This window comes from Synchiropus splendidus, chromosome 5 (assembly GCF_027744825.2).
Source record: "Synchiropus splendidus isolate RoL2022-P1 chromosome 5, RoL_Sspl_1.0, whole genome shotgun sequence".
NCBI lineage: Eukaryota > Metazoa > Chordata > Actinopteri > Syngnathiformes > Callionymidae > Synchiropus > Synchiropus splendidus.
This window is the reverse complement of record NC_071338.1, coordinates 34105057-34117500: the sequence shown is the minus strand read 5'-3', so window position 1 is coordinate 34117500 and position 12444 is coordinate 34105057. Positions and strand designations below refer to the sequence as shown.

At 55.1% G+C, this 12444-nt stretch overlaps 1 protein-coding gene across 3 annotated transcripts in view; it reads right to left on the bottom strand.

The window, feature by feature from the left end:
• esrrga (estrogen-related receptor gamma a) overlaps positions 1-3871 on the bottom strand; it is a 33431-nt gene extending 29560 nt beyond the window's left edge. For 2 of the 3 annotated variants that reach the window (XM_053865579.1, XM_053865580.1), the window contains exon 1: positions 3629-3871. In XM_053865579.1, coding sequence (XP_053721554.1) covers positions 3629-3684 — 56 coding nt within the window. In that variant the 5' untranslated portion in view covers positions 3685-3871. Of the gene's footprint in view, positions 1-3624 lie in introns of all 3 variants that reach the window. The other variant, XM_053865581.1, reaches the window with a different exon arrangement.
• Positions 3872-12444: the final 8573 nt, after the last annotated feature.

The following is a 12444-nucleotide window of genomic DNA, read 5'->3' as shown; positions in this document are numbered from 1 at the left end:
GTGAGTGTGTGTGTGTGTGTGAGTGTGTGTGTGTGAGTGTGTGTGTGTGTGTGTGAGTTCGTGTGTGTGTGTGTGTGAGTGTGTGTGTGTGTGTGTGTGAGTTCGTGTGTGTGTGTGTGAGTGTGTGTGTGTCTGCGTGTGTGTGAGTTCGTGTGTGTGTGTGTGAGTGTGTGTGAGTTCGTGTGTGTGTGTGTGAGTGAGTGTGTGTGTGTGTGTGAGTGTGTGAGTGTGTGTGTGTGTCTGTGTGTGTGAGTTTGTGTGTGTGTGTGTGTGAGTGTGTGTGTGTGCCATTGATTCATTCATATTTCCGTGTATGAGGTGTGCGACACAGAACATGAAGGGCTCAACTCTTCCAGCAGTGGTTGAGCCTTCACCCGCTCATAACAGTGACTGTGTTCATGCAACTCACAGGTGAGGCTTCAGTGGGTGGCTGACACACAGAGCACTGCGCTGCCTGAGTGTGTGTGCATCAGAGGCAGATGGGGTAATTGCAGTGTGTGAGAGTGTGTAGGTTAGCGACGGGAGCTGTTAGCGGGCAGGCGGCAGATGGGCTGTCGGCCTTAATAGGGACTGAGCGGGTGCAGAAAGGTGACAGCTCCTCGGGATGGGGGGTGAAGGAGTGAATCACAACAGATAAATAAAGAGATCAGAAAAGGAAGACGGTGGCAGAGGACGCCGTGTGACGCGAGCGCGTGAGGGTTGGTCTCCCTCACCTGAACAACACAAGATGATGATGTCACGGCAGGTGAGCGGCAGGGTTTACGCCACTGCTGCCCCCTACTGGGCGCGGGCCGAGGCTCGTGCTGTGGCTCTGTCTCTCACACTCTTGTCTGAGCACTCCAGAGAGAGGGTCCCCACAAGACCAGCTCGCCCCGCAAGAGTCAGACGTGAGACGTGAGCGGCCTCTTCCTCTCTTCACCGGGGTCACGCGCGTGAAGCATGATGGCAGGATGAGAGGAGGAATATTTCACTGTCAAGCAGGGAGCGGGACGCTCATCCATTTCTCTCACACACACACACACACGCACAGCACCGCCACTCAGTCTGACTGCACGGGACCCGAGCGTGTTGAAGACACCAACGGTTCACACACACACACTCACACACACACTCGTCTCACACACACTCACACACACACTCACACACACACTCACTCACACTCACACAGACTCACACACACACTCACTCAGCACACACACACTCCTAAATCGGTGCTATTGTGGTGCGCTCCCTGCTGTCTCCTCCCATTAAGGGTGAGACATGGCTTTAAAAGCCCTCAGCACAACACACACACACGCAAACACACACTCACACACACGCTGCGCTTGACTGACAGGGTGGAGTCAAGATTCAAAGATTGGAGGCAACAATAAAGTTCATTTCCAACATGTCATCATCATCATCAGCCAGACGTAGGAGCCGAGACACGATGAAGATGAAGATGATGAAGAGGACCTGAGAGCAGGGACAATGTGGCGCGGCGACGAGGCCGGACCCGCTCCTGTTCTTGTGAGGACCTCTCTCAGCCGTCACTTCACCATGCTGGCCCGGGACCTCCCATCTAACCGGAGGCCAGCTTCAGCGCGCACCTCCTCGCACACACCTGTCTGACTGCTGAGTTCTCACAATAATCGCCAACGGTGACACAAAAGAAGAATCACTCAATCAAACATAATAAGATGGTGATTACATCAAACCTGAAATCGGTATTTTTATCATTGTTTTTTTGTTGTCGTTTTAACGTCCCGTGCTCGGCTACCTTGTGAGGACAGGCCAAAAGGTCCTCACAGGAAGGAGGCTTGTCAAGACTTGGTCCTCGCAAGTCTGGCAAAACACGCGCACACACACACGGACGGACATCTACGGAGAGTAACCGGACCCCGACTCACTCCTCCACAGCGAGTTCCCCACACTCTCCCCGGCTCTCTCTCACACACACACACACACACGCAGTGTCCGAGGCTGAGGAGGAAGCAGCGTTTCCCTCCGTGTGTGTGTGTGTGTGTGTGTGTGTGTGTGAGACTTTGATGCGAGCCGGCGAGTCTGTGCACCACTCAGGGCCGGCGGCAGACAAAAGGCCCGTCTGTCCGTCTCACCTCCTGGAGGGTGAAATCACAGCTGGACTGTGGCGAGTTTGAAAAGACGGGAGCGACGCGCCACAGAGCGCAGGCCACGCAGCGGCAAGGCGCCGCTCACGCATGCACCAGCACACACGCACGTATTGACGTGCTTTGACAGATGAATTAAGTCAATGATTTTATAAGGAGATTAAAAGGATTTTAATTTGTGCCGTCCCTTTGGTCCCCGCACCCTCCCCCCACCCCCCACCTTCCAGTCAATGGCAGGGAAAAAAGAGCACGAATAAAAGGCAGCGCATGTCTTTGACTTGGCTTCTCGGGGAGGGACCCCGCTGCGCTGAGGGTCACCGACCGGCTCCGTGCACAGTCTGGGCCGCAGCGAGCGGTTCACGGCGGCGCTGCGCTTGTCACCGTGGCCGTCAAGCCTCAGATCAGTGACACGGGCCGCTCCACAAACAGGCAGCAGGAATATAGCCACCGGTCCAGAGGAATTCCGAAGGACCATGAAGCCTCCCGGCCGTGACAGCAGGAGGGTCCAGATCGGTGGGATGGTGGCTCTCCGGCTGAGAAATGAACCCCACATGTCCACGGCGAGGACGAACTCATCATCATCACATGCCGTTCCTGCTGAAATTCCACTGCAGATCGGAAAAGAGAAACGAGGCCAAACGTTGACGTGAAAATTGAGCAGGAGGCCGCACACCGTTGTCTTCTCATGGAAAGCCAAATGCCACGACTCATTTGTGTGAAGGAATTTGAGCAAGCGCGCGGTGGGTCGCGGACGCACGTCTCCTGCAGTCCAGTTGAGCGGACGGGTTCCATTTGGGTTTTGGTTTTCAATAATGTCACCTCAGTGTTGTTCCCACCCCAGACTTCCATGACCTCCCTTGTCATTTGAGAGTGGACCGAAGAGACTCACGAGTGTGACGGCACCACCGCGTATGGAAAGACCAGTCCCGCCACACTCTCCACCTTCTCTGGAAGAACACCATTTAACGTGGGCTTTTTTCCAACTTCATGATGTGTGTGTGTGTTGCTGCACCTCTGCCTCTCAGAGTTGGTAACCAACAGTGAGGACCTGTGGTAAAACTTGAAACCCACTGCTTCTTCCCGGGCTCCAGTCTGGTGCAGGGGTTCAGGTGAGCCAATGTGTTTTGGATGGTGGTCCGCGTGCGTGTGTGTGAGACCTCTAACTGCACCCCCCCCCCCCCCCCCCCCCCCCCCCCTCCATCGGCCGGATGGTCCTGTGACCTCCGTGCCACACGACCTTGTTGATTCTCCGCTTAGATGAACACACACTCCAACACAAACACACGGCATCGTCAGCGCGCGCGCGCGTCTCCTTCACAGGTGCAGTCCGCTGCGTCCAGGTGAAGGAGACGGTGTTCCAGCTTCACCTGCCACTCACTGAGGACATCGCGCCCGACACATTCCATCACACAAATACCTGCACTCTCACTCACACGCGCGCGGTGGTGAACGGAGACAGGCGCGCGCGCGCGCGGGCACTCAGACACGGGTGACAGGGAATGAGGGTAAAATTTACCTACTCTTGTTCAGAGTGCAGTAAGAAACACTCAGAGAAGCGACGTCCTACCGAATCCATCGGCGACTCCGGCTCATCGTCGAGTCCTCGGCCAAGTAAAGAGAGCGCCTGACTGGGGTCTGTCTGAGACAAAGTTGGCACGCGCGTCCTCCTCGCGCTCCCTTCCACCTGAGCGGAGAGTCACCGGCGGCCGGTCGGAGGAGAGTCGGGACAGAAGCTGCGCCGACGTCCTAATCAACCACTTAAAGCCCGGACAGCAGCTCATGAATATGAAGCGCAGCGCTGCATGTGCGGCCCCCCGGGCCCCTGCGCGCGCTCCGATAGGGCCGCTGCTGACCAATGGCTGCGGGGAGGGGCGGGGCCAGGAGGGCTGGGAGTGGTGGGGGGCGAGAGAGAGAGCGAGAGGGGGATGAGACAAAGAGCGCAGGCGGAGAGATGGAGGACGGAGCAGGTGAGAGAGGAAGGTGCGAAAGACTCGTGCGCATTGTTACCGTCTTCCGCGCTCGGCAGCGGGACAAACTCTCCGAGAGAAAAGTCGGCCAAGTCAGTAAAAACAGGTCCGAGTCCGAGGAAGGAGGGACCCCATCTCAGAGTGGCACCTCACACGCGCGCGGGCGCGCACGGCCGCGCAGCGGCCCATCACAGCTCAGCAGTAAAATACCGAGGCCGAACCCGCTTTGTTGTGGAATGAGCCCCCCACCGCCCATCTCCACACCAGCGGGCGGCCCTGCCCTCAAACGTCAGGAGCCTCGGACTGTGGGAATTTACAGCAGGAATCCTGCGGAGGCTCAGCCACCACCGCCTCCGACTCAGAGGTGGAGCGGCTAAACTCGGGACGTCCGCTCACTCCGTCACTTTAGTCCTGGTGGTTGTTGTTGTTGTTGTGGTGGTGGTGGTGGTGTAAGACGCGCGCGCGCGCACGCACGCACGCGCGGCAGAGATAGAGCCGGGATGTTTGGGGTAAAAGGGGGAGATGAAAGTGAGCGCTAGTGATTAGCAGCTTTGGAGGAGAGAAGATAATGAAACATTTCCTGAAACCAGTCGCAGCTTTGATGTGGCATCAGTATCTTGCCACAAACACATTTCAACATTTGCATCAATCTTGTTTACTGCAGCTGTGTGTGGAGGTAACAAGAGGGCTGGCTTGAGTGGTGCAGCAGCAGAGCGGGAGTCTCCTCCTGCACCGGACTCAGAGGCAGCCAGGCTCGCTCCCGAGGCTCCGGGGACGACAACCTGCAGCTCAGATATCCATGGAACACTTTTCTCCCTGCTCTTCAAATGCAGTTTCAAAAAGCAAAGAAGAGATTTCTGCACACACACACACACACACACACCCTGCTCCGTCAGCGCTCGGCTGCAGCACGGACACCAACAAGACCAACAAAGGTTTAGCTGGGTGAAATCTGCAGCCTGACAGGCCAGACTCCAGCGCCGGGCCTCCAGGAGCGTGCGAGAGTCAGGCACGGCACGCAGTTATGATGTATCCAGGGGCTCATGAGCATCGACAAAGATGAGTGTGAATCAATGCTGCCGTCACTACTGAGCAAACAAACCCTTTACACGACACTCACTCGGGAGAAATCACGGGCGGCTCCGGGAAACATGACCGACCCTGAAGGAGCAGCGCCAACAGCAGGAGCCGCAGAAGTGTGGCGCAGGACTGGCCACCCTCGTGTCTTGGCCACCGCTCTGCTCCTTCAACAAGGCACCAGCTCCTCTCATGATAGAGCCCGACAGATTCCACTGCCTTCACTGTTGCGTCCCCCTCTCACCGCAGCAGCACTGTTCTTCACAGGCGCCTCGGCAACACCACTGGAGCTTCTCTTTCCGACGCCCTTCATTTGTCCGGCACCAGTCAGCTTTTATTTCTCTTGTTTTCTGGTCTCAACAGCCGACGTCACTGAACGTTTCCAGAGCACTGCTCAGAGGAAAGGTGAGGGGTTCGAGTCCCACACAGAGGGTGTGAACTCGTGCGTGAGCCCGGGTGCGTTGTGTGCACACACACACACACACACACACTCACTCACTCAGAAAAAACACAGACTTAATTGCCCCACACACCCAGTCTGGGGTCTCCTCCTCTCCCACTGCTGACCCCCATCTTCACCTGCCCCCCACACCAGCTATCGATTGTTCCTCTGCCAGTGTGAGCGGTGACCTCCTTAGACCACTTCTCCTTCTCAGAGGACCGACGTCCTGTTCACACTCCAGACACACGCATCGGGAGGCTGCGCGCGCGTGCGCGCGAGCGGGTGAAGGGGGGTGTCAGAAATGTGCCTGTGAACACAAGTCAGTTAAGCTGCAGTTCAAAAGCGAAAGGTGAAAAACGACGCACCTCGGTGACACGGAGGTTCCAGCAGGGGAGCTGCAGTTCACTGCCGACCAACAGAGGGAGCTAGAGCTTCTCCAGCGGAAGGTCCTCACAGAAGACTGACACTAAGGATACACGTGGAGCCACAATGACGATCATGTTTCAGGCAAGCTTCCCTTGCTGCGTTCCTCTGATGCCAACAGAGTCATGGCCGCGCAGCCACTGTTGCTGCCGCTCGTCACGTGGACTGGCGCTGAATCTGATGATCCAAACGATGAAGAAAAATCAGACACGTTTTCATATGGCTCTCTAAGGAGGGCAAACTAGAAGCAGCACGACTGAAGAACGTGTCCTGTGATGTGACGGGTCCACAGACTGGAGCGGGACACAAGGATGTTTCCTGAAGCTTCAGACTCAGGAAGGCCTCCCTGAGAAAGGCCGCTCCTCTGACACCACTGGTCTCCTTCCTAATGTCGCGCTGGGCCGCTCACTCTCAAATAACCTTTAGATATGAACACATTGAAACATTCCTGATGGGATCCACAGAAGCAGGTGGATTCTCATCCCTGTTGGCTGTGAGCTGGGGGGCAGGGGGAGGAGCGTCCTGCCAAACTCCTCCTCCCATGAAAGCGTTAGTTCAGTAAGCCACTGTCGACAGTGTGGAACTCACCAGCGTCACACATCCCACCAATCACAGGCCGCGAGTGTCAGGGACTCGCCAGATGTGGAGAGCCGGCAGCTTAAACTAACATGGAGGCCGAGCCACGGCTGTGAAATGAGCAGGTGGGAACAGGAACGTCCCTGAGTCATGGCTGTCAGACACCCCGTGTCACGCCCTCCTGCTCGAGTCAGTGACACGGGCAGCCATGACTCAGGGGCGTTCAGGGCCTCTTGCTGAGAGACGCCCGCCCAGCTAGAAGCCCGGCGTGTGGGTGTGCAGGTGTGTGCGAGCGGGCCTCACATGTGGGTGCCACCTGTTGGCTTGCACACAGCTTGGACCTGATGTCCCGCGCTGTCATCACAGTCCCGACACACACGTCCTCGTCCACTCCTCAGCAAGTCTCAGCGCTCGGCAGGGATGATTGGCGCCGGGCCAGTTGGACCCCGCTGGCTCTGGCTCTGGCATCTACTTTAGCAGACGGGTCAGAAGAAGAAGCCAATTACAGAAGGAATGCAGCTCCGCCGGCCCTCGGAGCAACCGCACGCACGCACGCACGCACGCACGTGTGTGTTGTGTAGAAACAGGTGACCTCAGAGAGGTGCCTTCCTTTAATTACACGGCTCTCAAACAGAAGATGAGCGGGTGATCCCGCCGGGATCAGTCCTCTCTCTCTTCACACAGCACACGCACGCACACACACACACACTGGCTCGGTCTCTGCGCGCGCGCGTGCGTGTGTGTGGCCAGCAGTTCAACACGACTCACGGGAGGTGAGGGCCAGTGAATGACTCCACTGACACAGAGGAGGCCGACCTCCCCAGCAGCACCCTGCCTTCCACACCAGCAGCAGACTCTCCCAGCTAGCCGGGGCCGGGGCCCAGAGCGGCTCTGACCCGGGGAGAAGAACAACACTGGCTCACACCCAGAGACAGACGGAACATAAAGGGCCACCGCTTCATCTGTTGCCGTGTCTAATGACGTGTGTGAGTAATTACTCCACAGCGCGTGTGTGTGTGTGTGCGTGTGTGTGTTCACTGCCAATGCTCATGTTTTCATCTCATCTTTTGTCGATGTCTTCGCCTGCAATGAGAGTGTTTAATGGTGTGTGTGCAAGTAATCACTTAATCGCAGCAATGCCCTCCTCGAAGGTGCCTGCCTGTGTGTCTGTGTGTGTCTGTGTGTGTCTGTGTGTCTGTGTGTGTCTGTGTGTCTGTGTGTGTCTGTGTGTGTCTGTGTGTGTGTGTGTGTCTGTGTGTCTGTGTGTGTCTGTGTGTGTCTGTGTGTGTGTGTGTTTGTGTGTGTCTGTGTGTGTGTGTCTGTGTGTCTGTGTGTTTGTGTGTGTCTGTGTGTGTGTCTGTGTCTGTGTGTGTCTGTGTGTGTGTGTCTGTGTGTGTGTCTGTGTGTGTGTCTGTGTGTGTGTGTGTGTGTCTGTGTGTGTGTCTGTGTGTGTGTCTGTCTGTGTGTGTGTCTGTGTGTGTCTGTGTGTGTGTGTGTCTGTGTGTGTCTGTGTGTGTGTCTGTGTGTCTGTGTGTTTGTGTGTGTCTGTGTGTGTGTGTCTGTGTGTCTGTGTGTTTGTGTGTGTCTGTGTGTGTGTCTGTGTCTGTGTGTGTCTGTGTGTGTGTGTCTGTGTGTGTGTCTGTGTGTGTGTCTGTGTGTGTGTGTGTGTGTCTGTGTGTGTGTCTGTGTGTGTGTCTGTGTGTGTGTGTGTCTGTGTGTGTCTGTGTGTGTCTGTGTGTCTGTGTGTGTGTGTGTCTGTGTGTGTCTGTGTGTCTGTGTGTGTGTCTGTGTTTGTGTGCGTTTGTGTGTGTCTGTGTGTGTGTTTGTGTCTGTGTGTGTCTGTGTGTGTCTGTGTGTGTGTGTGTCTGTGTGTGTGTCTGTGTGTGTGTCTGTGTGTGTGTGTGTGTGTGTGTGTCTGTGTGTGTGTCTGTGTGTGTGTCTGTGTGTGTCTGTGTGTGTCTGTGTGTGTGTGTGTGTGTGTCTGTGTGTCTGTGTGTGTGAGTGTGTTTGTGTGTGTCTGTGTGTGTGTCTGTGTCTGTGTGTGTCTGTGTGTGTGTGTGTCTGTGTGTGTGTCTGTGTGTGTGTGTGTCTGTGTGTCTGTGAGTGTGTCTGTCTGTGTGTGTGTCTGTGTGTGTCTGTGTGTGTGTGTGTGTGTGTGTGTGTCTGTGTGTGTGAGTGTGTGTGTCTGTGTGTGTGTGAGTGTGTGAGTGTGTGAGTGTGTCTGTGTGTGTGTCTGTGTGTGTGAGTGTGAAGAAGGTTCTCAGGAGCAGACAGTAGTGTGGAGGTCTGCGGTGAGAGGAGGGAAATGGAGAGATGAAGTCAGGAGGAAAGAACAGCTCTTCTCCTCCTCCTGCATGATCCCGCCGTCCTCCTCAGTGCAGAGCGGCGGCGGCGGCGGCTGGATTTACGGCCGGCCCACTGATTGCGTCTCACGCCATGATGGCTGTAAATTGCTCTGCCATTTGGTAAATGTTGGCAGTTAGAAGGTAACAAGTCATTATTTCCGCTGCTGCTGATGGAGACATAATTCCGAGGCCACGCAGCCGAAAAATGACAACATTTCCAAACAAGTCGCTTTTAATTTCCCGCCACTCCTCATTAGAACGGGACCCAACACGGGAGCTTTTCCTGCGGCGGCCGGCCGTGAACCTGTCATTCTCACAGCCGCCACTTGGCTGGAGGACAACAAGCAGGGAACAATAGGACGCCGTGAGCGTCATGTGACTGGAGCGGCCGCACCAGGCGCCGTCTCCTGCAGGGGGCAGCAGCGCTCGGCACCGCCCACCTGCACGCCAGCCGAGCTCCCTCCGTCAGCCGTCTGTCGGGGTGGCCAGCGATTTCCTCCGTGTCACCACCGAACAGGCCGTGCACCCCGCGCGAGCGCACCCTTGCTGAGGCTGGCGCCACAGTTGCTCATCTCCACTTCAAACCTTACACGTCCAACTTTGGAAAAGCCTTTGGGGTCAGCAGCACCGCCTTTGTAGGGAGGAAGGAAGCAAGAGAATTCAAAATACTTGGCTGAATCCCCAATAATACGGAATAGTGACATGTTATCTGTCGTTTCAAAACGCGTCACTGGTCAAGAAGATATTTACATAGTTGTCCATCGAAGAAAACAAAGGTTTTCTATCTCAGCCTTTTCTTGTCACATAATAACAATGTCCAACCTACGACCGTGACATATACGAGGCTTCAACACTGTTCTCGCTCTGCAGCACTGTAAAAGTACTGAAAACTTCAACAGTGTGTACAGCGCTGAGGCGTCGCCAGGACGGCGCTCGGAACAGCAGCTTCACACTTGACACCGTGGTGGACAGACGTGGGTCGGACAGAAGCGCTCCCGCTGGCTCTGCAGCCGACCGGCCGGTCGCCGCTGAGAGAGGAGGAGCAGATTTTTGTCAGCGCCCCTGGCAGAGCTCATTTCTTTTGTCTTTACAAAACACCGAGGTTGAGTCGGCGCTGCGCAGCGTTTGATCGCGTCACGGTGACTCTGTCCCAATGCCGCCTCTCCGGCAGCGTCCGAATGTCGCGCGCCTCCTGTGTGGCCGTGGAGAGTGTTGGTGTGAGGCGTGTGTGGCATCAGCTGAATCACACGCACTCCTCACAGAAGAGTCTCTCAAGCGTCCTGAGCACAGCTCTGGAGTCATCACCGTCCGGCCTCTGCTTCCACGCTCCCTGTTCAAAGAGTGTGAAATACCAAGTCTCCGGATTTGCTGCGGCACTGAGCCGTGACACGTCCAAAGCACTTGAGCGACGCAGGAAAGTGCAAACGCTGGAGGGAAGGAGCAGCGGCGGAGGCATCAATATTTCACTCAGGTGTGTCTGCCGGCGCCGGGACATGGGAACACAAGCGGGTGACATCACCTGCAGGCCGAGCGTGACAGGCGCGTGAGCCACTCTGTCACCTCTCCTCTAATCAGACTTTAAATCAATGACGTTGTCCAAAACTATAATTGCTGCTCCTTAAACTGCTTCCCTGGCAATCTGCTTCCAGCACAAAGCCAGTGGGCAGCAGAAACAGGCCGCTCGCTCGCTCTGTGTGGATTAGGAGTGTTTTCTCATTAGGTCGGGTGTGAATGAGCAGAAATGCTTCTCACATTGTTTTACAGCAGCTAAAGCTCAGAGCTCAGCAGAAAGCCCACAGTCTCACGCTGACTCTTCAAACTGTCACCAGAGGTTTGTGAGTCCCTCAGCCTGGTGACCAACGTCCGGCCTCCCTTCGGTCTGGGCCGCTCCACACACGCACGCACGCACGCACGCACGCACACGTCTGCGGTCGACAGCTCAACCTCATGCCAAGACGGAGCCGTGGTCCAACACCGGACCGCCAGACCATCGCGAACATTCTGGAGAGCCGCCGCTCCTGATGCCAACTGTGACGTGGAACGCAGAGCAGCCAGTCGAGAAGCAGGGAAGCGCCGGGGGGCGGCGGCCCGAGAGGCCGAGCCCTGCCTCACTCGGGTCCAGCGGGGTCGAGGTGCGCCCCGTCAGGAGGCCAGCCAGACATGCCTGACTTCTGCTGTCACTCACCAGAGGCGCTGGCCTTCCTGTCACACAGCTACTCTCAGTTGTTGTGGGGGATTTCAAGCGCACCACCATCGTCCCGTCCTCTTGATGCAACGGCGCCAGGTGACACTGTTGCACTGCACAACCAAAAGAAACCAAAGAAACTTTTCATTGAGTTGAATTGAATTGAAGGGACCAGTGTGCCCTCCAGACAACAGGGCACCTTGGTCAGCGCAGGAGCTCCTGCTCCACTGATGCAGCCAGGATGAGAACAACAACAACAAACATGGAGGAATCCTCCCTGAACCAAAGCAAACACAAGCAGCTGTTGGCTTTGGTTCAGGGAGGTTTTTCACTGCACAGTGTCCAGGGTTTCCACCACTCTGGATGGACTTGAGATTCTGATACAGATATTTCCAAGACTTGAACAGAGCTTCAGTTGAACTCAGGTGATATAAAGACTTGAACAGAGCTTCAGTTGAACTCAGGTGATATAAAGACTTGAACAGAGCTTCAGTTGAACTCGGGTGATATAAAGACTTGAACAGAGCTTCAGTTGAACTCGGGTGATATAAAGACTTGAACAGAGCTTCAGTTGAACTCGGGTGAGATCAAGACTTGAACAGAGCTTCAGTTGAACTCAGGTGATATAAAGACTTGAACAGAGCTTCAGTTGAACTCAGGTGATATAAAGACTTGAACAGAGCTTCAGTTGAACTCGGGTGATATAAAGACTTGAACAGAGCTTCAGTTGAACTCAGGTGATATAAAGACTTGAACAGAGCTTCAGTTGAACTCAGGTGATATAAAGACTTGAACAGAGCTTCAGTTGAACTCAGGTGATATAAAGACTTGAACAGAGCTTCAGTTGAACTCAGGTGATATAAAGACTTGAACAGAGCTTCAGTTGAACTCGGGTGAGATCAAGACTTGCCACCATGGTGGTTTATTGTGCTGTTGTCAAACTGATATTCTGGTGTTTAAATGGCTGTATGGCTCCATCATTTGCTTCAGTCATGTACCACATTCATTCACATTGAGAAATGTGAATATTATATGTGAATATTCGGATGTCATTAAACTGCGGTTAATTGAGATGAATCCATGACAAATTCTCTCATTGACGACATTGTTTTTACCCTCTAGAGAGAAGTGTTCTTCCATAGCACCGCGGTGAGCAGCAAAAAAGCGCGGCGCTCCTGCCTTGGCTGCCATGAGTCGGACACCTTGGTGCTCGCTCCATGAGCAGAGATGGGGGGCGCGGAGCAAGACAGCGAGGTGTAAAGAGAGATGGAAATAGAGACGGAGAGCGAGACGTCTGGCTAACAAGGTGCTGAGCGCGGCG